Below are 24775 nucleotides of genomic sequence, written 5' to 3'. Positions count from 1 at the left end.
CTGCGCAAATCGGGTCGGGGGTTGAGAATACCAGATTTCAGAATACAAAATCAAAGTACCGACTCACCTTTTCTGGCTGTGCATGGACAGGGTGACATTTGTGTTGTCTAATTCCACATTGGCCTTGTGTGGAATGTAGTGATGGAATTGCTCTATGGCTTCCGTTTGGATAAATTCCGTTTCCAAACACTCTGAACAGGGGGGGGGAGGGGAAATATTGTCTACTTATGAACTGTGTGAAACACGATCCCTTTTTCCAACGGTTATTCATCATAACCACAATGTTGCACAACAGAAATAAACAAAGTGACTAGGAATAATCCACAGAATTAAAAAAAAGGCTATGGACGTGCGCAAAATAATATCAATTCTGAAACCAGTTAATACCATAATACAGCCTTGCAAAGATAGCAATTAACACACACAGAGTCATAAACAGTCTTTATTAGGGCTGTAACAATACACCAAAGTTTAGATTCGATTCGTATCTCAATTTCTGACTCACGGGTCGATACACGTTTGCATTTTTAGAAATAAATACTATAAATATTGCTATAAATTAATATAATGAATACCTTAAAATAAATATACAAATTCTCATAATTTTTATTTCAAATATATATAATTTATCAGACGGCACGGTGGAGATTGGTTAGCACATCTGCCTCACAGTTCTGAGGGTCGGGGTTAAAATCCTGGCCCCGCCTGTGTGGAGTTTGCATGTTCTCCCCGTGCCTGCGTGGGTTTTCTCCGGGTACTCCGGTTTCCTCCCACATCCCCAAAAAAACATGCGTGGTCGGTTGACTGAAGACTCAAAATTGCCCATAGGTCTTAATGTGAGTGTGAATGGTTGTTTGTTTCTATGTGCCCTGCGATTGACTGGCGACCAGTTCAGGGTGCCTCTCCCCTGAAGATAGCTAGGATAGGCTCCAGCACGCCTGCGACTCTAGTGAGGATAAGTGGAATGGAAGATGAATTAATAATTTATCAATGTAATGAATAAATTTGTTAGAGTAGACTGTGCCTGTGTTTTGTTCCATGCCCCGCTTAAATACATTTTGGGATTGTGTTTTTGGGGGTGCCTTTACATGTTCGACGTGACTTGGGGAAAGGTTTTTGAAGCACTTATGGCAAATAGTCTGGCTCGTGTCGACTACACGATTTCCATCTCTGTTCTCAACCAGGAAGCTAAATGATCCCACACTGCTGACCTAAATGAGCTTGGAGGTTCCACAATTTCAGGATTATTAGTTGGACTAGGAAGGTTTCTTTCTCCCCACCCATACGCTCTCCTCACGTAGTTGACCAGACTAGCATTAGGGGCGGCTACAATTTTGCTCACTCCAATCAGATGAACGTTACCGAAAATAGTAGTCATATGACACGAAGTTGAAGGGGGCTTGCTGAAGAAATGTATCTTCAATCTAGGTTTACGTTGTTTTTAAATTAAATTACAATATTAATGATATTTATTGGATGGATGGATGGAACTTTGGTAGCACTCTGAGCTCTATGGCTCTATCTGGATTGGAGACACAAACTCTGGAAGTTCAATGGAGTGAGTTCTGGTTCTGCACTTTCAATAGTGACACAGGTTTGTGTTTTATGAGTATCGCGATTTTCAGTTTTGATGCTGTATTGTTAGTTTTAAGGATTATGCGATCTGTCCTTTTACTAGTTATTCATAACTGCCACCTTGCAAAACAGAAATCAATAAAATGAAAAAATCAACTCTATCCACATGCGCTTACAATATACTGTATGTGTCATATGATTAATTGCTCACATTGCCAGTTATTCATGATAAATAAACACAACAAGAAATAATCCACACAGAACCCACAGCATGCTTGTTCACATACATGTGTCATGTGATTGCTCCTCTCAACTGTTATTTGTGATGACTGGTAATCACCTAGTAGTAGGGTTGGGCATCGTTTGAATTTGAGCGATTCCGGTTCCAAACGATTCTCGATTCCGATTCTTTTAGGGGGCTCGGTCAAAAAGTTTGCATTGTTTAAATAAAGGGTAAAGGGTGTCCAAATTATGTCCATCCATTGTTTTAGCAGTCCGCAGCATAGAATCAAATGAGCATTTGACTCAAGGTTCTTTATAACCAGTATCAATATGAAACCTATAAACTAAAACTCAATATTTGAGGAACTAACTCAATTGACTTAATATTCATTCATTAATGTTTCAGCTAAAAGTTAAATATAGCATCGTTAAAATAGCTATTTGGGACTGTTTCATCACGTCAAATGGTTTATATGTGCAAGTTTTAACTGGACTTCCTGTTTTAAACTTGTAGCTTTTTATTTTGAAGCGTACCCACCGGAGCTCAGCATTTTGGCACGAAAAGTAACTTCACACGGCACCGGTGATTTATTAGATTACATTTTTAATGGATGGAACCAGGCGGCACGGTGGACGACTGGTTAGAGCGTCAGACTCACAGTTCTAAGGACCGGGGTTCAATCCCCGGCCCCGCCTGTGTGGAGTTTGCATATTCTCCCCGTGCCTGCGTGGGTTTTCTCCGGGCACTCCGGTTTCCTCCCACATCACAAAAACATACAGAAATTGGAGACTCGAAATTGCCCGTAGGTGTGAATGTGAGTGCGACTGGTTGTTTGTTTGTTTGTATGTGCCCTGCGATTGGCTGGCAACCAGTTCTGGGTGTACCCTGCCTCCTGCCCGATGTTAGCTGGAATAGGCTCCAGCACGCCCGCGACGCTAGTGAGGAGAAGCACCTCAGAAAATGGATGGACGGAACCAAATGATATAAAACGCTGATTCCTTTCCATAACTACCCATGAGGCACAAGGTTAGTGTTTATGATACTGTGAGACAACGTTTATGTGAATTTTGCCCCAATTAATTTTGATGTAAACTTGCTACGGTGAAGTTTTAGCCCAATGTTAAGCTTTTTTTTGTTTGTTTTTTGTCATCGCCGCTTACGTCGTTTTGAGACTAAAGACTAAAATAGACGAAAATAAAACCTAAAAACCATCAGTGTAAAAGTTCAAGCAATCGTTTACCTTGTAAGCTGTCTCAATGTTGGCATTGACATATTTTATTGTTTCACTCACCCAGTTGACTATGAGTTGACTTCACAGAAGCTCCGCGCGGTGTAGGCTGAGGCTCGGAGCGCGTAAGATGCTACATATCGTGAAAGCCTCCTTTGCACAATATAATCTTATTCCAAGTGTTGCACTGAGGCGACTAGTCATTTATTTTAACAAAGTTAAGACACACTTTTGTTCGCCGCCGTCGCCGTTGGGCACAAGCACGTCTTTGTGCGGGTTCTTCCTCATTGGTTTTAGCCGCTTCTTCGTTGGTTGTTGCCACTTCTTTGTGGTGTGCAGACTGTAAGCATCGAAACTGGGAACCCAAAATGTATAAATTTGAACGGTTGCAGGGGAACCGGAACATTAGTCCCAGTTCCAATCGGTTCTTGATTCTCGATGCCCAACCCTACCAAGTAGTGTCCTAGTTTGTTCAATGAAATAATGACTTACCTTGCTTTTTCTCACCAGACAGGTCTTGTGTCATGCTTGGTGTCACCAGGACGGGACTGAGGAAGAGGCCTTCGTGTAGCTCGGCCAGCAGGGTCTTGACACGCAGTGACAGCGAACCGGGCCTCATCTCGGGGAGGCTCACGTCGCCCGACAGCAGCAGGCCAAATGCCACCTCAGCCAGACAAATGTCCTACAAAATGGACACCACATCAGGCGCACTCTGAATCAGAATTCAGTCCGAACGGGGAAACTCACCAGCTGGCTGCTTTTGAGAACTTTGCTGCTTAACTGTCCCACCGAAAAGTCCCACGCTAGCCTGTAAAGAGCAACATGTCTGTTAACAAAATAAAACTGAACACGTGTGTAACCAAGAATTCGGTTAGTCACCTTTTACTGTGGTGGTCCAGCAGCAATGTGATGCATGTGACGGTCATGTGCCAAAGAGACTCGGACAGCGCCATGTTCAGGACCATCACGTTGACCGAGCTGATGTGGAACGACAGCAGCTGCGGGGTACAGGTTGGGAAGCGAGCTGCTTATTTGAGTCACTAATAACATACACTACTCACAAAAAGTTGTGGATATACAGCTTTTGGGTGAAATTTCAGGATGAACCTACAATGGTCCATCCTGAAAAACCTTGAACTTAATTTGAGCTTCACCAAAAGTTAAAGGTTGTTGTAGTTGTTTTTTTTCGAAGCTTGCTGTTCTCTATCAAAGGGTGTGTCACTCTCAACAGCTCCACATAGCAGCACGGTCAATACCACCAAAATCAACTCCACACAAAAACATGATGTCATTCATAACCATGTCTCTGACATAACACTGACATTAGTAACTTTAGGGGCTCCGATGAGCACGTAGGAGAGTCTTTTGGAAGATCTGCATTGTAATACTCTGCGAAACCCCGAGCTACTCCACGTGTTTTGGGAACTATTCATCAGGTGTTACTTTTAGTGTGCACACCCACTTGGTGGAAACCTGTTTTTGATCAAGGTCTTCTACCTCTGCAAACACCCCATTTATCTTAAGTTACTAATTGCATTACGTGTTGCATTGTCAAATGAAACATCTGTGACAACACATCGTTATCATGAATGTCAGAACATACTTCGTCACTGTCTCATGTGTCTGAACATGAAGATTTGCCACCTGATCCAGATCAGCAGACCTTGTGGTATCTGCTATGTTATCAGGTTCTTGTACTGTCTAGTAGCCTTTTCCAGCTCACCCCCATCAATTTAGCTGTCTTTGTCCCAGTAATTGATTAGTTGTCCTCTTTTCAGGGTTATGGAGCCTCCCACTCTAACATCCAGTGGCTGTGGATCATCCTGATGATAATCTTCCTCAGTATCAGCATCATTAGCTTTGTGAATATTAGTATCTTCGGCATTGTCAATCTCTTCAGATTGCTGAGGATTGCACCTGGTACTTGACTGGGGTAAGCATCAGCCTTTCTTATCCTTGAGTGGTGAACCCTGACGTAGGTCCCACCATGACGTACAAATATCACTACTCCATCTTGCCCTATCACAACTCCAGGGCCTTTCCATTCAGCACAGTCTCTTCTTTTATAAAACAGCACTCCTTATTCTTTCTGAGCATTCTGCCTCAGTAAATGCTTTCCTTGAAGTGTGTAATGCGGTTATATGTTGTCCCACCCATGCACTGATAGTAGTGCTTTCCAAGGCAGTTGGAGTGTCAACAAGAACCGAAGGACAATTGGGATTTTGTCCAAAAACTAACTGGTACGGACTGAAGCCATGTACATTTTATATTGTGCTCTTTGCCATGAGTGCCCAATCCAGGGCTGTTCCCCAATCACATCTGTTGTCTGATTGAACTTTTAACAGTATTTCCGTGATTGTTTGGTGATGGCGCTCGAGCAAACCACTACTCCATTAACTGTAGCTAGCAGTGGCCTTTATCTCAATATTGAAATTTCCAGCCATGTCTCTGATTTCATCATTATTAAATCCCCCTCTATTATCACTGAAAAGTCAGTCTGGCGGGCCATGGACACTAATCCAGGAATGAATGAAGTGTTTCACTATCATGCTTGGCGTCTTGGACGTGACAATGCTACTGGCTCTGAAATGGGTGAAATGATCAATAATGTGACCAATGTGTGTACCAATTTTAATTGAATCAGGAAATGTACTGATCCATTAATTGATAAAACATGCTGTGAATTTTGGGTTCTGGGTTCAAATCTTGCGTACTCCAACTTCTTCCCACTCTCCAAATGTTAGCTTCAATGACAACTTTAAATGGTCCATTGATGTGAATGCTTGTTTGGTTATACTGTAGGTGCCCTGCGATTGACTGGCGACCAGTCAAGGCGTACCATGACCTTCACCCAAAAATGGATGGATGGGTTGTCTTGTATTCTGATACATACTTGTGATAGGAAGCGAAATGTTGTGGCATTGATAGAAATCTTCCCCGTTTTCTCCCCATGCCTCATCCTCTTTGTCATTGGTCTGAGAGGCGCTTGCAAGTCGAAACGAACTCTCGTCTCGCCCACACACAATGCTAGGTATCTCCTAAAAAAGGTCCAAACACACACACACACACACACAAATAAACTTAATGTTTTGAATTAGGAATGAGTGTTTTCAAATTTCTGTCATGTTTTTTTCTAGTCTGTTATCATGCTTAACTGGCAATAGGAGCAATCCCATTCATTGTAAGACATACATTGTGGATGTGCAGGCGGGCAAGCATTACATTACTGCTACTTTCTTGACTGTGGATGATTTCTAGGGCTTCTGTTTATTTCTATTGAGCAAGGTGGCAGTTAAAAAAAAAAAGGCCAGGCACGATCTCATGACAGTAATTGCACTGCACGTTCTGCGCAGGCATGTGCCCCTGTGTGGCATGATCTATTTTTGACTGTGGAGTATATCTTGTTGCTGTTCTTATTTCTATTGTGCACTTTGGCAGTTATCCAGAATAACTGTCGAGAGCAGCGATTGCATTGATAATGGCTCTTAGGTGTACAACTTAGTAAAAGTGTTACATTACTCCAACTTTGCTGTCTCTGTGGTTGATTTCTTGTTGTTCTGTGTATTTTTATTATGCACGAGGGTGGTTATGATGAATAACTGGAGAGACTATCACATTAATCATATGACATGGACGTTGCACACAGTCATGTGGAGCTTTATTTAACTATCTGGATGATTTCTAGTTATTCTGTTTATTACTAATGGGCAAGGTGTCAGTTAAAATAAATAATTTAGAAGAAGAATTGCTCAGCCTAGTTTAAGTACACCCTAAAGAACCACAATACGATGTCAACTATAGGAATAATATAGCTAGTATGTTAAATAAAAACACTGAATGTGTGTACTCACGGTAAATCCTGATTCAAAAGTTTGCTTGAAATCCATATTTGGTCAATTTCCTGTCAGGAAGGAATAACTGTTAGGGCCACATTGGGCAGGTGTACCCTGTACTTTTGAGGGAAATGGGAGTGACTGCTGTTATTTCCCATGTAAACCGGGTGTCGCTTACCACAGTGTGCTGTGGGTGAAACTTGATACTAACTCCTCGGATGGAGAACAGTCCCACTGATTTGATCTTCAAGTCTGCATTCAATGCTGTCTGGAAGAGCCGTACAGCCAGGGTGTTGACCAGGCATCTTAGAAAGGAAGGGGTAATAACAACACAATCACAACCATGACAGCCCATAGTTGGATGCTTATGAACTGAAGAACACTTACCGGAATACGATGCAGGACAACACAATGGCAAGAAGCAGTGTTGTGAGGAAGGAAATGAGCAGGAGAGACATGATGTCCCAAGTTGTGTAGTCATGGAGCTATTTTATCAGCTTCTGTCATGTAGGGTGAGACATAAGTGCTTAACTTGACAGCCCTTACTTCCAATGTATTCAGAAACGTATGAAAAAACATAAAAGTTATGAATTAAACTGTCAGGTGCAACATTTGCTGAATAACACAGCTAACGTCGAGCTGCTGACAGTAGCTCATGATTGTCAGTGTGTGCAAGGCTATTAAAACAATCCCAACACAGATTAGCATCAAGATAACAAAACCTCGCGAAAACTTACTTCCAAAGCGCAAAATAAAAGTACACAGTAGTCAGTCAAATGACAACGTGTTGAGTTACCCCAAATCTCGGACGCCGCGTCATCGAAGTGTGTGTGGGGGGGAATCACCAGCAAATCTGTGCTAGCAGGCTAAAGCTAAGGCTAACACTGTTAGCTTCCACCTTGCGAAAGGAGACAACTTTCTTCCCGAGAAGACGGTGTCTTTGTTTTATCCGTCAAAGGTTTATAAAACTCACCTAGTCTGGCATGTTTATGTCGTCAAGTTGCTCCGTGGCATCGCAAAGAAGAGCGGTGACAGCTGACAGTTTAGCCTGCATAGGGAACGTAAACACTCCGCCCCTCTCGGCTCGAGAAGACGAGATGTTATGGAGCATTTGATTATTATACTTGAATTTAACATTCTTGTCACACACACACACACACACACACAAACAAACTTTCTTGAAGTTAATATTTATTTTTACTCGCTTAGTGCCACATTTTTATTTTACAAGCAGGTTGGGCTCTTGATACACCTTACTAACCTAACAATGGAAGTTTACAAAAATACTAAATAAGTAAATAAAAGAATGAATCACTTATAAATGCCTTATATTTGAACGAGTGCCGGCTCACTTGTTGGCATAGATGGAATCGAGTGACACGTGCTCGTCTCAAACAGGTCCCAAGTCATTTTGTCTTCGGCAAGTCAAGTCACAAGTTATCCCAAGTCCTGTGATAAGTCAGAGTACTTGTATAAGTTTTATGAACTCATATAAACACTAATAGGTAAAATTGTAGACAAATATCCAATCAAATTGAATTAAATATTTTTAATAATTAGCTGCTGGATGTAAATGCCTGGCTTACTATTTGGCAAGCTCGAGGTGGGTCTCACAGTTGTAGCAGTCTATTACTGTGTGTATTTAGTCCAGTGATTCTCAACTGGTGGGTCGGGATCCAAAAATTATAGGGTGTCCTCAGTTTAGCAGCTGATATTTTGAGGTTACAAACAGCGCAAGAATGTCTTCACACGGTACAATAAGGCAGGAAGGCACTTCGAACATATACTGTAAGCATGTGTAATGTTTAAATATACATTTCTGTTTTCAAAGGCTATTTTTTACAAAGGCTATTTTTGACAATACTGTACATGTTTTGACAAGACTGTACATGTTCTTTCACATCTGTAAAAGTGGGTCACGACTTAGGAACAGTAAAAAATGCAGGTCCCTGGGTAACAACAGTTGAGAACCAATGATTTAGTATTTCAAAAATAGTTGTAACACATGCAAAGAAATGCAGAAATAATTGCATGTTATTAAAACAAATTAAATGTGATATGATTTTTTTTTGGGTTCGATTTGTACAATGAGAACATTGCTTTCCAAACTGTGTGCAATATATGTGGTATTTCAGACCATCACCCTTTACTTTTGCAGCAAATAGCTGTCCATCTAGTTGTATGGGGAAAAACAAGACATCAAAATGCAACGTTGTTGTCCTTTAAGTGCTACATAATTGAAAGTGAAGGAGCCTCTAGTGCAGAATTTTTAATAAAGCTCTGTGAAAGTTGACAGTTTTCCCAGACTGCTTTGTTCATGTCAGGCAGCAGCTTTCTGTCTATTGTGCTTGGCAAACCACTCGTTGCTTTTGTCATCAGCCATTCCCTGGAAAAAAACAAAACAAAGAAAACAATAAAAGAAGCCTGTAAGCCTCAACTGTATCTTCCATATTGTTTTTGGCATTTCCTCCTGAGCAAAAATAGCTGTTACAAATTGCAATAGAGGCCTTAACAGAGAGACAAACATTTTAGAGTCTGTCAATTACAACAAAACCACTGGCATTGTTCTTACTATTTTTTTCATTCTCTTTCAGCAGCTATTGAGACAAACTTGCACTTACTAGAATGGTTAGAGGCTAATGATAGCTCTGGTGTCCATCCTCCCATGCAACATGTTTTACATTATCATGATACTTTGTTCTAAGCTGACAAATAACATGCTGTAGAACCACCGACCTGATCAAGCAACTCATTTCCTCTGGGGTCCACCAAAGAAAGCTGTCGAAACGCTTCATCGCCCACAAAGCAAATCTCATGACCATCCTAAAAGGAAAAAAATATATATATTTAAAAAATATACAGTAGAACCTTGACTTACATATTTACTTTGTTCCCTCAATACTGAGATCACTCTCATCTCAAATCAACTTTCCCCATTGTAATTAATAGAATTACCATGAACGCTTTCCAGCACCCACAAAAACACCAACATTTTTGTAACGTGTTTTTAATTAGGAAAAATAGTCATGATGGGTCTAACAATACAGATGCTTTGGCGCATATGTCAAGCTCATAGCACGAAACCCGGTGCCGGTGCATGTATCGCTTTAAGAAAAAGTCAGGTGACTGATACAGCTGCTGTATTGCTCACACCTGTCACTGAAATGACGCCTGCCAAACTGTGTTTATAAGGAAGCACATCTGTCAATGGGATGCACAATTCTTCCCTTCAAGCCATTGTGAGTTGGAGCCCAAAAGAAAAAGAGAGGTAAATTCCACCCTGTGGGACAATTTTGGTCTCATATCCCCCGATAGTGTTGGCAAATAAGGTATTTGTTTTCATTTCCTTGTTTCATTCGGTGTCTTTCAGTTTCCGCTTGATCTATCAGAATTAAAATCCATTTCGAAGTAACTCAATCGACGATTTCATTTTCTGGAGGGTAAGTCACATTTGTTCGACCAAACTGTCCTAAAAGCACCTCCTCAGCACGGAGTGATTAATGCATGGAAAAGAAGCCACAAATACACATAGAATAAACACAGTTATACAGACATTTTACAAATTTCACGTGGTTGCTTTATTAATAATGAATACATGTTTTCAAATTAGGCTATTTCACTTTTGAACATCAGGAAGCATGCGTTGGACCAGGTAGTTCTAAATTGTATTTAATAATATTAAAAATGTAATATTATTATTTTATTATTAAGTTTTGCCAACCAGAAAGGCTTGTATAGAAAATGTTTAGCTAAGTAGTTGATATACCGTATTTAATAAATGTAATATTTATGCATGTCAAAATATACATAAACCTGTTTTGACTTTCTCTACAGTTTTTAGGTACAGAATCCCTATTAGTGCCGAAAGTATCACAGCCATCGTCTGTGTGGAGTTTGCATGTTCTTCCTGTGCCTGTGTGAGTTTTCTCCGGGTACTCTGGTTTCCTCCCACATCCCCAAAACATGTGTGGTAGGTTAATTGAAGACTCTAAATTGCCTGTAGGTGTGAATGTGAGTACGAATGGTTGCGATTGGCTGGCGACCAGCTCAGGGTGCACCCTGGCTCTCGCGCAGAGTCAGCTGGGACAGGCTCCAGCACGCCCGCGACCCTAATGAGGATAAGCGGTATGGAAGATCACAATCACAACACATTCACTCTGATGTTCACATTATTCATTGACTGTGTATTTTAAAGATATCAAAGATATTTTAAACTTAGATTAAGATCGAAATAATACAATAACCTAACCTAAACACAGTGACACAATACTAAGAGTAAAATACAGTTTACCCAATGTGCCGTAACGCTTCACGAGGCCTCATGTATCCAGCAAAAGAAAATTGCACTATACATTATTGTACTATATAACAACATACAGTAATAATAAAATAGAATTTAAAGGAATAAACTGTTTTTCCTTAACTGCTACAGTTTTTCCAACTTCACTTTCAATTAACTTAATCTTCACCCTTTCTTTTTGCCTTTTTCACCACGCTCACTTTCAGCAGCTCATCCATCTTATCATGGACAGAGGTTCTCACCTTATAAATGATTTTAATGTCCTTTGCTGGCATTATAGCCTTATTGGCTCCTTCTACTTCAGTATAGTGTATATCATAGAAGTACTATACTCATAACTGCTCTGCCAAGTTGACAACACGCACATCACCCTCATGTTTTTCTATAATTTCAAGCTTTAACTCAATGGACATCATCCATTTTGTTTTGCTATCACTCACTTTCTTAAGGCACATGGTTAGAAAAAAGATATTTGGCAAAATACCTGGACAGAAAAGAAAATGCAAGCACAAAACACAACAGAAAATTTGCTGCCCTCATATAGTGGTGGAATGCCTGAAATTCATACATAAGTCAAATTTTGGCTTTAAACACAAAGCACCAAAATATAAAATAGACCGAGCTCATAAGTTAAAAACTCACACATTGGGCACTAGTAAATCACGATATTTTATGTTTATTTATTTTTAAACAGATACATCATTATGTGTATTTTTCTAATGTACTTACCGGGTCAGCCAGAATCACCACTTCCACAGTGGCTTTTCCAGGTGTGTCCAAGCTCACTAACGGCGTAAGAATGTTCTGATTCTCCTTTTTCATCAAGGCCTCGAGGTCAGGAAGCTTTGGAAATCAAGCACATATTACTATTGAAGAACATCTTTATTAGCTCTAATAATGTTAACTTTAAACATTATTACAGTGGACAGCTATTCAAAAGCTGCTGACTTCTGTATGCATGTGTCTTGATGTGAGTTGTGCATCTGTCACTGCAGACGCTCGTGTGTCATTCCAAACACTGCTACCAATTAGTCAACTGTTGTTAAGTCCATAAAAAAACAAGATGGCAGTATGAATTGGAACTCAAGTATAACAATACAGCGGTACCTTGACTTATGCGTGTCCCAAACTTTGTTGGGTTTTTTGAATTACGAGCTGTTGCTTGGTCAATTCTTTTGCTTTTTGTTGCGAGCTAAAATGCCAAAATGAGTGCGCTTCAGATACGCCGCTGCTCGAGTGAAGTGAAAAAGAAAGTCGCCGATACACTTTCAGCCATTTCACCCAATGGGACAAACAGTCAAACACATAAACACAAAGTAAAACACTCCAAGTAGCATGGAAGAGACGCTCACATCACACTTACCACCCCGTCTGACTCCAGGCTGCTGATGTCACCCACTTGGCACATCAACACACAAATGTACTACAGTGTGTGTGTGTGTGTGTGTGTGTGTGTGTGTGTGAGACTTTCATCTTAATTATACGTAATAAAACTAGTTTTTTTTTTAATACAAACTATTTTATCATGGTTTCATATTTATATATTACAATATTTTTATTTGTTAAAAGAATGGAATAAAAAAAGGATGGTGATTTTCAGGGCAGGAATGGTTGGATAGAATTTCAATGGATTTAAATGGTTAAAATTGATTTGAGTAAATTTAATTACGAGCATAGTCATGGAATGAATCAAACACTTAAGTCAAGGCACAACTGTATACTGTATAATTTGGCTAGACACACTAACATCACACTGTAGTAGACTGAGGTGCACCTTTGACATCAAGATTCATGCATATTGAAGAAACAGTGTTTGAATAGCTGTTCACTGACTGTAGTGACCACGATGCATGAAAGTAACTAATGTTCATTTTTTCCAGTAATCACAATTTTAAAAAATTATAAGCGACATTACTTGATCGCGAGGGCATGAAAAGGCAATCCTCCCAAATGCTGTTCCATGATTTACAGTCCCATTGATGTCGTGGAGCTCCAGTTTACACTTTAAACACAAACACATGATTTTAATATACCTTTTATGAAAATTAAAGTCTGAATCTTATGAGATTAAAGTCTAAATTTAATGAGGAAGTCTTACATTAAAAGAGAATTTCCTTCACTTCACCTTGTAAAATGACATCTTTATTCTTGTCCCCAATACATCCTTACAGACTATCTTCTTGAAAAAAAATGACTGTTTTATCTTATTCAGAAAAAAATACTAATTCTTGTAACATTATGCATTTTTTTTCTTTTCAAAAATTATGGCCATATGCTCAAAACATTAATACTCGATTCTCGTGATATTATGCTTATTGCCTTGAAAAATATGACTTTATTCTGGAAAAATTACAACTTTATTCTCACAATATTACATCTTTTGTTCTAGAAAAAAATAAGACTTCATTCGTGAAAGAAATACAAGTTAAACGATTATCTAATCAAATCTATGAGTTACCTGTGTATCTCCGAATCCCAGCAGGACTGTTTTCTTGTCCTCGTTCTTTTCCATCACCCTCATTCCCAACAATTTTGACCAGTAGTGAGTGGACTTCGGCAGGTCCGATACACCGAGGCAAACCTTCTGCACAGGATCTGACGTGTTAAGGACAAAGTCATCATTGAAGCAATGCAATGTACTGCAATATTAATAAATACATGAACGAATGAGTGAAAGAATCAATGAAAAAACAGACACTCATACACAAAAGAAGCCTGTGACACTCACCGGTGGGAGGTTGCTCTTTATCCACAATGTAGAAGCGATACCCGCCTGGAGCCTGCGTTAGGTACAGGGCCTCCCCCACCTGACTGAGGGGCCAGCCCAGACGCTTGGCATTGCTGACAGCTTGGCTTGATTGAAGAGTGAGCCCCTGCAAAAACATAATAATAATAAAACATGAATCTAAAGTTATTTTAGCACATGATGACACCCCACATGTCATCACACCTACCAAAAAATCATTTCCAAGTTGGTATTCGGCCACTCCATAGTTGTAAGTTAGCTCAGCAACAAAATGGTCGTCCTCTGGACCAAAACCAACCATAGTCTTGCTCCATTTGCCATCATACGGTCTGTGTGGGGAGTTTATTTTTAAACTTGATAATGTGCACAAAGTTAATGTGTAACTCACCCGTTGCATGTTGCTTTGCAGCCTTCGACAAACTCCTCGTGGCGCAAAACCTGTAATTCACATGCACGAATATTTGTGAACAACTACTTAGTTGGGAAACATGTCCATTGTCCACATTGTGCAACAAGGCGATGGATAATAAAGATAATTTACCTTCATGCCCAAAACATCTCGGTAAAATGTGGCCGTTTTGGCTCGGTCGCCAACTTTAAAAACAAAATGTAACGCACGTCTCATGTTCTTTTTTTGGGGGGGTGGGAGATGCTGCCGTTTTCTGTCTATTATTATGATGCTGTAGGTATGATGTAGTCACGTGAATGCGAATTAACTTCCGCGTTGATCGATTTTTCTGGCGACGATTAGCTGCGGGCAACACGACGGCAAAATGGATGCGAAAATGGTAATTCTACAGTAATATATTTTTTAAACCTGCCATGTTATTAATTATGCTGTTAAACACCATTTTAAAATATGATTGATTAAATGGTTAACCGTAGTTTTTCGTATTGTGTGGCATAGAAAGCTATCGCGAGACTTCCACTTGTGGCGTTATCCAGATAGAAAAAAATGACTTTATTAATGACAATGCCTCATACCTTTAATATGTGATACTCTGTCAATGTTATTATTATTAAGTTATTCAAATATTAACACCATTTAATTTAGTTTTGGGTGCTATGTAAAGTTCTCACGAGACGTACATTTTCTTAGTGACAGCAGGTGATCTTGGAGGGAAAAAAGAAAACTGTTGTTTTATAAGACAATACTACGACATTGCTTTCATTGAATATAATACGTTTCGTGTGGTATGTGAAACTCTGGCGAGACTTCAGGTAGCACTGTGATAACTACCGATCATTTCCGAATAGCGAAGACGACAAGGCAAAATGGCGACCTACATGAGGAGTAAGAGCTGCCTCTTCTCCTTGAAACGGGCTGTTTTTCTGTCGCGGGGAAACTTCTTCAGCGTGGAAACTAAACGATACGCGCGTGGACTGAGAAGGAGGCCGGTCAAGGTGATATTTTCCGAAAACGAGAGGAATAAAGAAGACGTAAAGCTGTCAGTTGTGAGGGAGAAGAAGGAGGTAGAAGTTCCATTGAGAGCACAGAAGCACCCTGCGGGAGACATAAGTGATTTGAAGACCAGTAATGGCGAGTTATCATCGACAAAAAGGGCTCATGTGGATGTTAAAAGCGATCTAATTGATGGGGTGCGCTTCGAGAGGGCTTCACCTGGGGATAAGAGACTGGCGTAAGTGTTGTTCAGACACCCACTATCAAAAACCCCGCTTCTTCTAGCGCGCCTGTCATTATTTTGTTTTTACAATAACTATTCATACCGATTGGTTCTCGGTGTTAGTCTAATATGATGTCAAAATGAAGTTTACAATTTAATTGCAAAATAGAGTTAAATTTATGTGTCGAAATCTCATGATTTTCGTTTTCAGGGAATTGTTCTTATTAAAAAAATAATAAGGATCATTTGGAAGACAGTAATATATTTTAAAAAACTGCAAAAAATATTTACAATTGTATATAAAAATGTAAGCATATATTAGAATTAATGGTGAACACCTTCCTAAGGGGTAGAAATATACAAAATAATACATAAAATATTGTATTCATAATGCCTTCCAAAATACCTTTAACTACTGTTTATGAAAAGCAGTCACCTTTGTTTTGCGGGGTGCAGTACATTAAAATACATTTAAAAACATTAATAATAATCCATCCATCCATCTCGTTTGGGGGTTTGAATCGGGTCTCCGGCCTCCCTGTCTGGATTTTTATTGTTCTTGTTGTTCTTGCTGTGCCTGGGTCTACTCTGCCTTTCGCCTACAGTCACCTGGGATCGACTTCAGGTCACCTGTGATCCTAGTGGGGATAAGCGATATAGAAAATGGATGGATGGATGAATGAATGAAGTAATGCCTTATAGAAAGAAAGGGTTTAAGACGCCCGTCGTCTCGTTTGCCTTGCAGGAGGTTGGTGAGCGTTGCCCGTTCCAGAACGTTCCGCGAGCAGCAGGGCAAGGTCCTGCTGGAGGGTCGTCGTCTGATCTGCGACGCCTTGAACGCAGGCGCCGTCCCCCAAACCGTCTTCTTCAGCACCCCTGAGCGCTTGCGGGAGCTTCCTTTGGACAAGCTGAGGAGGGCGGTGCTGGTGAAAGTTAAGTTTGAAGACATCAAACTGTGGTCTGACCTGGTGGCCCCACAAGGAGTTATAGGTAAGAGTGCCTTTTACTGTGAATGTCACAGGGTTTACCCCAAGTAGAGTTAAGGACACACTGCAAAGAAAAGAACAACTATATATTATTCATATATCCATATGTATTTATATATCTATAAAAATATAGTCTAGAGAAAAAAAACATTTCTTTTGACCAAGTACTTCTTCCATAGGTAGATTGTAAAAAATCACTTGTTAAAATATGACTTTAAATTTTGACATTGTACGCTGATTTAAATCCCCTAATATGTCAACTTCTTGTATGATTAATCAAAATATGTGTATACTTTTAATATTACAACTTTTATTTTTGATTAAATTAATTACAATTTTTAAAAAAATCATGGGAAAAAACTGTACCTTGTAAATAAGACTTTATTCTTTTAAGATTACAACTTTTTCTCTCTAAAAGAAATAAGAATATATTCTTTTAAGATCATGAATCCCCCAACCTCACAAAACAACTTTTGTAATTTTGCAAGACTCATTTATTTTTTTAATCGTAGTCTTATTAGAATACATTTTTCTCTGAAAAACTATGATGTGGGGAAAAAGTTACGATATAAAAATAGTCAATATTTTTTAAAGGATTCCAAGAAAAACAATTGTAAACTCATGGGAAAAAACTTCAACCTTATAACAATTAAGTCCTACTTTTTAGAGGGAAAAAAATAGTTGTAATATTACATAGTTATTATTATCATTATTATTTTTAGGGGAGAAAGTCAATCTTACAATTTCATTTTTTTGTTGTCTTATGAAAATGAAGTAATTGTTTCAGGGGGAAAACACTACTCTCATAAAATTACAATTTAGTTTTTGTTTTTTTAACCGATAGAAAATAACTTTTTTCCCCCCACCGTTGACTTAACACTCCTTGGTGTCTTTGCATTGTTGTTAATTGCTTTATTTGTCTGTGCAGGTATATTTTCTCGCCCCAACGCCTCTCGACTGAACTTCGCTGCAAGCAAACACTCTGTGCCTCTGTCACTCATATGCGACAACATCAGAGATCCAGGCAACCTAGGCACCATGCTGAGATCTGCTGCCGCCGCCGGCTGCCACCAAGTGTTGCTCACAAAAGGTCATTGTCACAATGTCAAAATTAGAATTTTTGTATGCAATAATAAACATTTCCTGTCATCTCCAGGCTGCGTAGACATTTGGGAGCCCAAAGTTCTGCGAGCAGCGATGGGTGCCCAGTTCCACCTTCCCATTCATCCTAGTTTGAAGTGGGAGGAGGTGGAGAGTCATCTCCCCGAGCACGTCGCCGTCCACGTGGCCGACAGGCAACAAAACCAAGAAGATAACGCCTCCCACAAACCCAGCGATTTCGGCTGGATCAGCTCGACCTCCGCTCGCCGGGATGCCGGCTTCGAGGACTACGACTCGGACGATGAGCTATGCCTGCCCACAGTGGACGCTGCGGCGTACTACGACGACTGGGCGCGGAATCCGGTCGCCTTGGTAGTCGGCGGAGAGACGCACGGGCTGAGCGTGGAAGCGCTCCAACTGGCGGAAAAAAGGGCAGGACGCAGGCTCTTTGTTCCCATGGTTCCTGAAATGGACAGCTTAAACTCTGCCATGGCGGCCAGCATCCTGTTGTTTGAGGGCAGGAAGCAACTGTTGAGAGCAACGCAGAGCTCTGAAAGGAAGTGGGCGTCCAATGCTGGACGGCATGTTTCAGAATGTTAGACATTGTCCTCTATACTGCATTTCAAAATTAAATGTCTCTTAACTCAAACACTTTTCTCAATAATTATTTTGCGTTAAAAGACAAAAATTCTTTGTCTAGGCCTTTTGAACAGTGTTTGAGCCCGTTTGAAAGCTAAAGTCCGGTATGTCATTCATGCAATCGTTTCTTTGACCAGTTAATTATGATAACTGCCACCTTACACATTAGAAAAAAACAGAATGACTCGAAATGTAGAAAGTCAATGTCCAAGGCACAGTAATTGAAGCACGGGCACATGCACGTGTCTTAAATAAATGCGATTGCCCCTCTTACCAGTTATCCATGATAACGGCCACCTTGTCAAATAGAAATAATCCACATCCATCCATCCATTTTCCACACTGCTCACTCACAAGGGTTGTGGGCGTGCTGGAGTTTATCCCAGCTATCTTCGGGTGAGAGACGGGGTACATCCTGAATTGGTTCCCAGCCAATCGCAGGGCACAAAACAACCATTCACACTGACACCTACGGGCAATTTAGAGTCTTCAATCAACCCAACACATATTTTTGGGATGTGGGAGGAAACCAGAGTACCCGGGGGAAACCCACGCAGGCACGGGGAGAACATGCAAACTCCACACAGGCGAGGCCAGCATTTGAACCCCAGTCCTCAGAACTATGAGGCTGATGTGCTAACCAGTTGGCCTCAACAATAAACCATTCATTCATTCATCTTCCGTTTCGCTTATCCTCACTAGGGTCACAGGCGTGCTGGAGGCTATCTCCGGGCGAGTGGCGGGGTACACCCTGAACTGGTCGCCAGCCAATTGCAGGGCACATATAAAAAAACAACCATTCGCACTCACAGTCAAATAAAATCATGCCGTGTTTAGTCACAATGCGATCACTTCTCTCACCCTTAATCATGATAACCTCAATCAAATACAGTGATGCCTTGAGATAAGAGTTTAATTCGTTCTATGACAACACATATCTCAAATCACCTTTCCCTATTGAAATGAATGGGAATGCCAATCCACTCCGCATGCCCCTGAAAAAAATGTTTGCAATGTTTTTTTTAAAAAGGAAAATAGTACAAAAATATGCTTCATAAAATGAGTAATGACATAATTAAAGAGATTGTAAAGAATTAAACAGTTCGTGCACCATTCTGTTCCAATTCAATGTATTGTGCTGCTCCTAGTGTGCCTGCCTTGGTCACCTGAGGGCAGTGTAATACAATCATACAAACAAAGAGCCACCACTACATGTCTCCGTAAGCTGCAATAATATAAGTCATTTTTCATATCAGATACATATGCCTGTGAGTATTGTGAGATTTTCTGTCTACATGTGTTGTGCTGCCGTTTGTGTTCAACAAATCCATTGCTCAAAGGGGTCTAACCCCGTGACAATCAATTTTAATTAGACTGTAAATAGCTTTTCCCCTTGTATGTTAGCATTAAGCTAGAGGGGGCATTCCTTAGGCAAAGTTGTTTTGTTTGAATTCCGAAACGTAACCATTTTATGTTTACTTTGACAATAAACTTCAACTGGGAGTGGCATTAAACCGTGTGAAGCCTCTTTTTTTGAAGAACCGTTACTACCTGCCAAACTGCTGCTTGTTGTGAAGTGAGCTACGTTTGCTGCCACCACCACAGTGCTTATATCTCAAGTTTGTGCTCGCAAGTCAAAGAAAAAAAAAAAAAAGTCAGCCAACTGATGGCTCGTATCTAGAAAAGCTTGTAAATCGTGTCACTTGTGTCTCAAGGCACCACTTTATAATAATCCACGGTGTAAACAAACACAAATCCACAGCGGAGGCAAATGGGCTATGTACGTGTCATAATGCAATTGCTCCTCTTACCAGTTTTTCACAATAACTGCCACTTTGCACAATAAATACAGAGAAAATGCTGCAATCACTTTATTCTTTTTTTTCTTTTTCTTTTTTTAATTCCATGGTCTAGACGTGAAAAAGACATGAGTGACAAATAGGTCCGCTGGGCTGTGTTAGAAACCAGAAATGCTATTTAATAATGCCATAATGTGGAAAAACAAAAGAATCTTTGTATATATTAACTGTAGGGAGTATAGAGTCAATGCAAGGCACAGCAGGAGATGGAGAGAGTTAAAAAAAAAGGAAGTTAAAATAGTAAAAAGTGAAGGATGACAAGGGAGTGAGTGCATTGATGATGATTGTGAAGAGTCCCGTTCTTGTCCGCATTTGGACTTGCTGTCTTAGATGGGCTCGGGTTTGAGCTTGTCGGCCAAGAAGTCACCGACGAACTGCTCCACCACGTCCGGCGTGATCTCCTCCACGTCGCGCACGTACTTGGCCCGCGCCGACATGTCCAGGATGGTGAGCAGCGGCGCCGCCTCTGGCAAGTTGGTATAATCACGCAGAGAGTCGCTCATGTCATCCTGCGGAGACAATTAAGACATTAGAGCCTTGTCATGTCCTTTAGGGGGCAGTAATGACCACCATTTGCTGTTAGTTTCACTCTGAGAGGTACAGTGGTACCTTTAGATATAAGTTTCATTTGTTCCCTGGCCATGCTCTTAACGCAAAACACCTGTATCTCAAACCATCTTACCCTGTTGCTCCACCAAATATCCGTTGCTTAGAACACCACGAGGCGGCACGGTGACGACTGGTTAGAGCGTCAGCCTCACAGTTCTGAGGACACGGGTTCAATCCCCGGCCCCGCCTGTGTGGAGTTTGCATGTTCTCCCCGTGCCTGCGTGGGTTTTCTCCGGGCACTCCGGTTTCCTCCCACATCCCAAAAACATGCATGGTAGGTTGGTTGAAGACTCTAAATTGCCCGTAGGCATGACTGTGAGTGCGAATGGTTGTTTGTTCGTATGTGCCATGCGATTGGCTGGCAACCAGTTCAGGGTGTACCCCGCCTCCTGCCCGATGACATCTGGGATAGGCTCCAGCACGCCCGCGACCCTAGTGAGGAGAAGCGGCTCAGAAAATGGATGGATGGATGGATGGATGGATAGAACACCACGACACAGATGCTATTTGTTAGCCCGTCTATGGTGTTTTGCACTGTTTGCTAGCATTCAGCAAGACTGACTTTCCTAAGGAAACGCAATTATCATAGATAACTGGGGAGAGAACGATTACATTGATTATAGGACAATTAGCTTGTGCGAGCGCAGTTGACAAAGCGGGCCATGGACCAGTTTTTCCTTGATTATTTGTAGTCGCCATTTTTATTTCTATTGTGCAAGCTAGCAGTTATCACGAACAACTAGCAAAAGGAATGATTACATTATTTGTAAGACATACATTGTGTGTGGACTAATTTTTGTCTCTTGCCTCGACCTTTATTGACTGTGGATGAACTATAGTCATTCTATTTATTTCTATCATGCAAAGGTGGCGGTAGCATGAAAAACTTGAGGAGGGATCCGATTAATCACAGGACACACGTCTATCAACTGAAATAATTAGTTACTTCCTGTGTTTTTTGTCCTGATTGGAAAAAGGAAGGCATCTATTTGAGGAAGCCATTCATTTATTATCACCTGGCAAATAATTGGAATACGTAGTATGAGAGGGTCTCATTCCACATGGTGCGGCACTGATTAAATCTGTGTGTATATGCATGTGTGTGTGTGTGCGTGTGTGTGCATGCTTGGGCGAGACAGGAAGTGAGATGTGAGTGCGATGAGGATTTGAAAATAAAACTTGATGATTTTGCAGGCCGCCAAGGTAAAGACAGGAAATTAAACTGAAGGCTTTGTGGATGGAAACTATATCAGATTTGGCTTTATGAGGGATTTACATTTAAGGTGTATTCACACCAGGACATTTTAATCGTGACGGATTGCAGATTGATCTAAAATCCCTTCCTGGATTATTTCTAGTCGTGTTTATTTCTATTGTGAAAGGTGACGATTATCATTCCTAACGTTCAAGTAAAGATCCTATTACAGAAACTTTATGACACGTTTACATTGTGCATGCACATGTGACCCTGTGCGCCGTGTAGTTTCTTGATGGGATTATTTCTCGTCATTCATGGCAGTGGTTGTCATTCATAAATAGCAAGAAGAGCAATCACATTAATTCCAAAACGAACAACGTGGTGTGTGATTGAGTCCGCCGTGGACTTTATTTTCTGACGATGGATTATTTCTCATCTTTGTGTTTACAGCGAAGTCACTGATGGTGTAGTGGTACACTCGCCTGACTTTGGTGCGGGCAGCGTGGGTTCAGTTCGCACTCAGTGACGGTGTGAATGTGAGTGCGAATGGTTGTCCGTGTCTATATGTGCCCTGCGACTGACTGGCGACCAGTTCTGGGTGTAGTCTGCCTTTCGCCCGAAGTCAGCTGGGATAGGCTCCGGCGCCCCACGACCCTAACCAGGATAAGCGGTGTTGAAAATGGATGGATGGATGTGTTTACAGTCCCGTGAAAAAGTATTGACCCCCTCCTCAAATTCTTGGAGTTTTGCATAGTTTCCCCGGTTTAATGCTTAAGCGCATCAAACAAATGTAAATATCAGACAAATATAACCCAAGTGACCTTAAAATGCTGTTTTTAAATGGTAATTTCATTTATTAAGGGAAAAAAAATATTCAAAGTTACCTGGCCCTGTGTGAAAAAGTAATAGCACCCTAAACCTAATTACTGGTTGGACCATCCTCAGCAGCAACAACTGAAATCCAGCGTTTTCTATAACTGGCAATGAGTCTTTCACATTTCTGTCGATATATTTTGGCCCACTCTTGCTTGCACAATTGTATGAATTCAGCAAAAAATTGAGGGTTTTTTAGCACGAAGGTCATGCCACTACATTTCAATCGGATTCAAGTCTGGAATTTTGACGAGACCACTACAAAACCTTCATTTTGTTTTTTTAAGCCATTAAGAAGTTGACTTGCTAGTGTGTTTTGGACCGCTATCCAGCTGCAGAACCCAAGTGCGCTTCAGCTTGAGGTCACAAACTGATGGCTGAACATTCTCCTCTAGGATTTTCTGTTAAAGAGCAAAATTCATGGTTCCATCAAACACAGCAAGTTGTCCAGGTCCAGAAGGAGCAAAGCAGCCCAAGACACTACCACCACCATGTTTGACTGTTGGTATGCTGTTCTTTTTCTGAAATGCTGTGCTACATTTACGCCAGATGTAACGAAACACACAACTTCCAAAAAGCTCAACTTTCATCTCATCAGTCCATCTAATATTCTCCCAAACGTCATGGGAATCATTCAGATGTTTTTTTTTTTTTTAAAAAGTAGGGCGACCTTTGTTCTTTTTGGTCAGCAGCAGTTTTCGCCTTGGAACACTATTTTTGCCCAGTCCCTTACTTATTGGTGTGTCATGAACACCGACCTTAACTGAGGCAAGGGAGGCCTGCAGTTCTTTAGAAGTTGTCCTGAGTTCCTTTGTGGGCTCTTTGATGAGTCATTGCTGTTCTCCTGGGGTAATCTTTGCAGGCCGGGCACTCCTAAGACGGTTCACCACTGATCAATGTTTTCTACATGTAAGGATAATGCCACTCCCTATGGTTTGCTGGAATCCTAAAGCCTTAGAAATTGCATTTGTAACCCTTCCCAGACTGACAGATCAAATCACAGATCAAATACTTTATTTTTCGACTGTTCTGGAATTTCTTTGGATCGTGTCAATTTCCTGTAGCTTTTTTACATCTTTTGTCCAACTTGATTTTGTCGGGACAGATTCTGTTTAAGTGATTTCTTGATTGATCAGATTGAAACTTGAGGGTGGAGTTGGATTTGTTAGTTAAAACAAACTTCCCATGGAAGGTTTCAAAATAATTTGCCTAACTTTCATCCCCCTGTCAGCTTGTACTGTAAACGACAGATTATGAAACACCACCATCTTTCCTTCAGCCCATCTTCACCTTTGCTTGTGTGGCTTAAATGCCATTTACCCAGTTATGAAAGTAACTTTTTCTTTCCCTCACCTCTCCGGCCACAAAGAAGAGCAGCGGCGTCTCCTCTTCCTTGGCTTTGTATTTAGTCATCAGCTTCTCGGCGATGGGCCGGATCAGCTCCTTGGCCGGCTCCAGCTCGCGTTCCTCCTCGGCGTCTGAGGAGAACAACAGATGGTCTGCGTCTTGTTTTGCTATACGGTTTGACCTCGACACACATCACAGGGGTGTTGAATTTAGCCGGTCCCGACAAAATACTCTGCATTCTTCTAAAATTTCTAAAATGTTTATCATGAGTACACCCACAAATAGTCTCAAGAAGCCATGCTCAAAAAGACACAGGAAGTCCGCCATTTTGGCTCAAACCGGCCATTTTAGGCTCCATTTGGACATTTCCAGGGGTCACTGACCTAGAGATTTTGTCAGAGTGCTACCAAAGTTGAACCACTTTTATTTGACAGACAGACAACACTAAATTTCAAGTTTCAATTTTAACAACCACCTATACGAGACAATTGATAACACTAAATTGCAAAACATTCGAGTTTTGGTCATTGTGTAGGGGCAGAACCATGGTGACGAATTTTGATGACTCACTAAAACAAAATACAAAACTAACAATTCAGCGTTGGATTTGTTTGAAAATTCAGTCCTCAATGC

At 40.8% G+C, this 24775-nt stretch overlaps 4 protein-coding genes across 6 annotated transcripts in view; 1 reads left to right on the top strand and 3 right to left on the bottom strand.

The window, feature by feature from the left end:
- LOC133405596 (bridge-like lipid transfer protein family member 2) overlaps positions 1 to 7932 on the bottom strand; it is a 40854-nt gene extending 32922 nt beyond the window's left edge. Inside the window, exons 1-9 of one of the 2 annotated variants that reach the window (XM_061682712.1) lie at positions 7833 to 7932; positions 7247 to 7359; positions 7038 to 7164; positions 6878 to 6927; positions 5920 to 6064; positions 3906 to 4024; positions 3774 to 3834; positions 3519 to 3708; positions 68 to 191 (exon numbers count right to left, since the gene is read on the bottom strand). In XM_061682712.1, coding sequence (XP_061538696.1) covers positions 68 to 191; positions 3519 to 3708; positions 3774 to 3834; positions 3906 to 4024; positions 5920 to 6064; positions 6878 to 6927; positions 7038 to 7164; positions 7247 to 7317 — 887 coding nt within the window. In that variant the 5' untranslated portion in view covers positions 7318 to 7359; positions 7833 to 7932. Of the gene's footprint in view, positions 1 to 67; positions 192 to 3518; positions 3709 to 3773; positions 3835 to 3905; positions 4025 to 5919; positions 6065 to 6877; positions 6928 to 7037; positions 7165 to 7246; positions 7360 to 7596; positions 7668 to 7832 lie in introns of those variants that run through there. The other variant, XM_061682713.1, reaches the window with a different exon arrangement.
- Positions 7933 to 8049: 117 nt separating this feature from the next.
- glod4 (glyoxalase domain containing 4) lies at positions 8050 to 14641 on the bottom strand. The gene is made up of 9 exons (XM_061682718.1): positions 14447 to 14641; positions 14294 to 14343; positions 14114 to 14234; positions 13888 to 14032; positions 13618 to 13754; positions 13075 to 13161; positions 11889 to 12002; positions 9596 to 9682; positions 8050 to 9245 (listed from the first exon to the last, which is right to left on the bottom strand). The coding sequence occupies exons 1-9, from the start codon at positions 14528 to 14530 to the stop codon at positions 9180 to 9182; spliced, it is 891 nt and encodes a 296-aa protein (XP_061538702.1). The 5' UTR covers positions 14531 to 14641; the 3' UTR covers positions 8050 to 9179.
- Positions 14619 to 19794, top strand: mrm3a (mitochondrial rRNA methyltransferase 3a). Of its 2 annotated transcripts, none has more exons than XM_061682715.1 (4): positions 14619 to 14693; positions 16276 to 16520; positions 17445 to 17606; positions 17673 to 19794. In XM_061682715.1, exons 1-4 carry the CDS (start codon positions 14683 to 14685, stop codon positions 18215 to 18217), a joined length of 963 nt encoding a protein of 320 aa, XP_061538699.1. In that variant the 5' UTR covers positions 14619 to 14682; the 3' UTR covers positions 18218 to 19794. The 2 variants fall into 2 exon arrangements, with proteins under 2 accessions (XP_061538699.1, XP_061538698.1); XM_061682714.1 differs by lacking the exon at positions 14619 to 14693 and adding an exon at positions 14842 to 15545 and having other exon boundaries at positions 17673 to 19789.
- Positions 19795 to 20114: 320 nt separating this feature from the next.
- nxn (nucleoredoxin) overlaps positions 20115 to 24775 on the bottom strand; it is a 48783-nt gene continuing 44122 nt past the window's right edge. The window contains exons 7-8 of the mRNA XM_061682638.1: positions 24149 to 24273; positions 20115 to 20624 (exon numbers count right to left, since the gene is read on the bottom strand). Of these exons, the coding sequence (XP_061538622.1) occupies positions 20442 to 20624; positions 24149 to 24273 (308 nt within the window). The 3' untranslated portion in view covers positions 20115 to 20441. The remainder of the gene's footprint in view (positions 20625 to 24148; positions 24274 to 24775) is intronic.

Source organism: Phycodurus eques, chromosome 7 (assembly GCF_024500275.1).
Source record: "Phycodurus eques isolate BA_2022a chromosome 7, UOR_Pequ_1.1, whole genome shotgun sequence".
Classification (NCBI taxonomy): Eukaryota; Metazoa; Chordata; class Actinopteri; order Syngnathiformes; family Syngnathidae; genus Phycodurus; species Phycodurus eques.
The sequence above is the reverse complement of the archived record's forward strand: the minus strand, read 5'-3'. Positions and strand labels throughout refer to the sequence as shown.

What these genes read in the sequence shown, in the direction of transcription:
- glod4 (XM_061682718.1), bottom strand. Translation starts at nt 14,530, where the DNA reads ATGAGACGTGCGTTACATTTTGTTTTTAAAGTTGGCGACCGAGCCAAA. An exon ending in AACTTGGAAATGATTTTTTG is followed by an intron (nt 14,033 to 14,113) that starts GTAGGTGTGATG and finishes ATGTTTTTGCAG; the next exon opens with GGGCTCACTCTTCAATCAAG. An exon ending in TAAAGAGCAACCTCCCACCG is followed by an intron (nt 13,755 to 13,887) that starts GTGAGTGTCACA and finishes TTAACACGTCAG; the next exon opens with ATCCTGTGCAGAAGGTTTGC.
- mrm3a (XM_061682714.1), top strand. Translation starts at nt 15,181, where the DNA reads ATGGCGACCTACATGAGGAGTAAGAGCTGCCTCTTCTCCTTGAAACGG. An exon ending in GGCCCCACAAGGAGTTATAG is followed by an intron (nt 16,521 to 17,444) that starts GTAAGAGTGCCT and finishes TTGTCTGTGCAG; the next exon opens with GTATATTTTCTCGCCCCAAC. An exon ending in CCAAGTGTTGCTCACAAAAG is followed by an intron (nt 17,607 to 17,672) that starts GTCATTGTCACA and finishes TGTCATCTCCAG; the next exon opens with GCTGCGTAGACATTTGGGAG.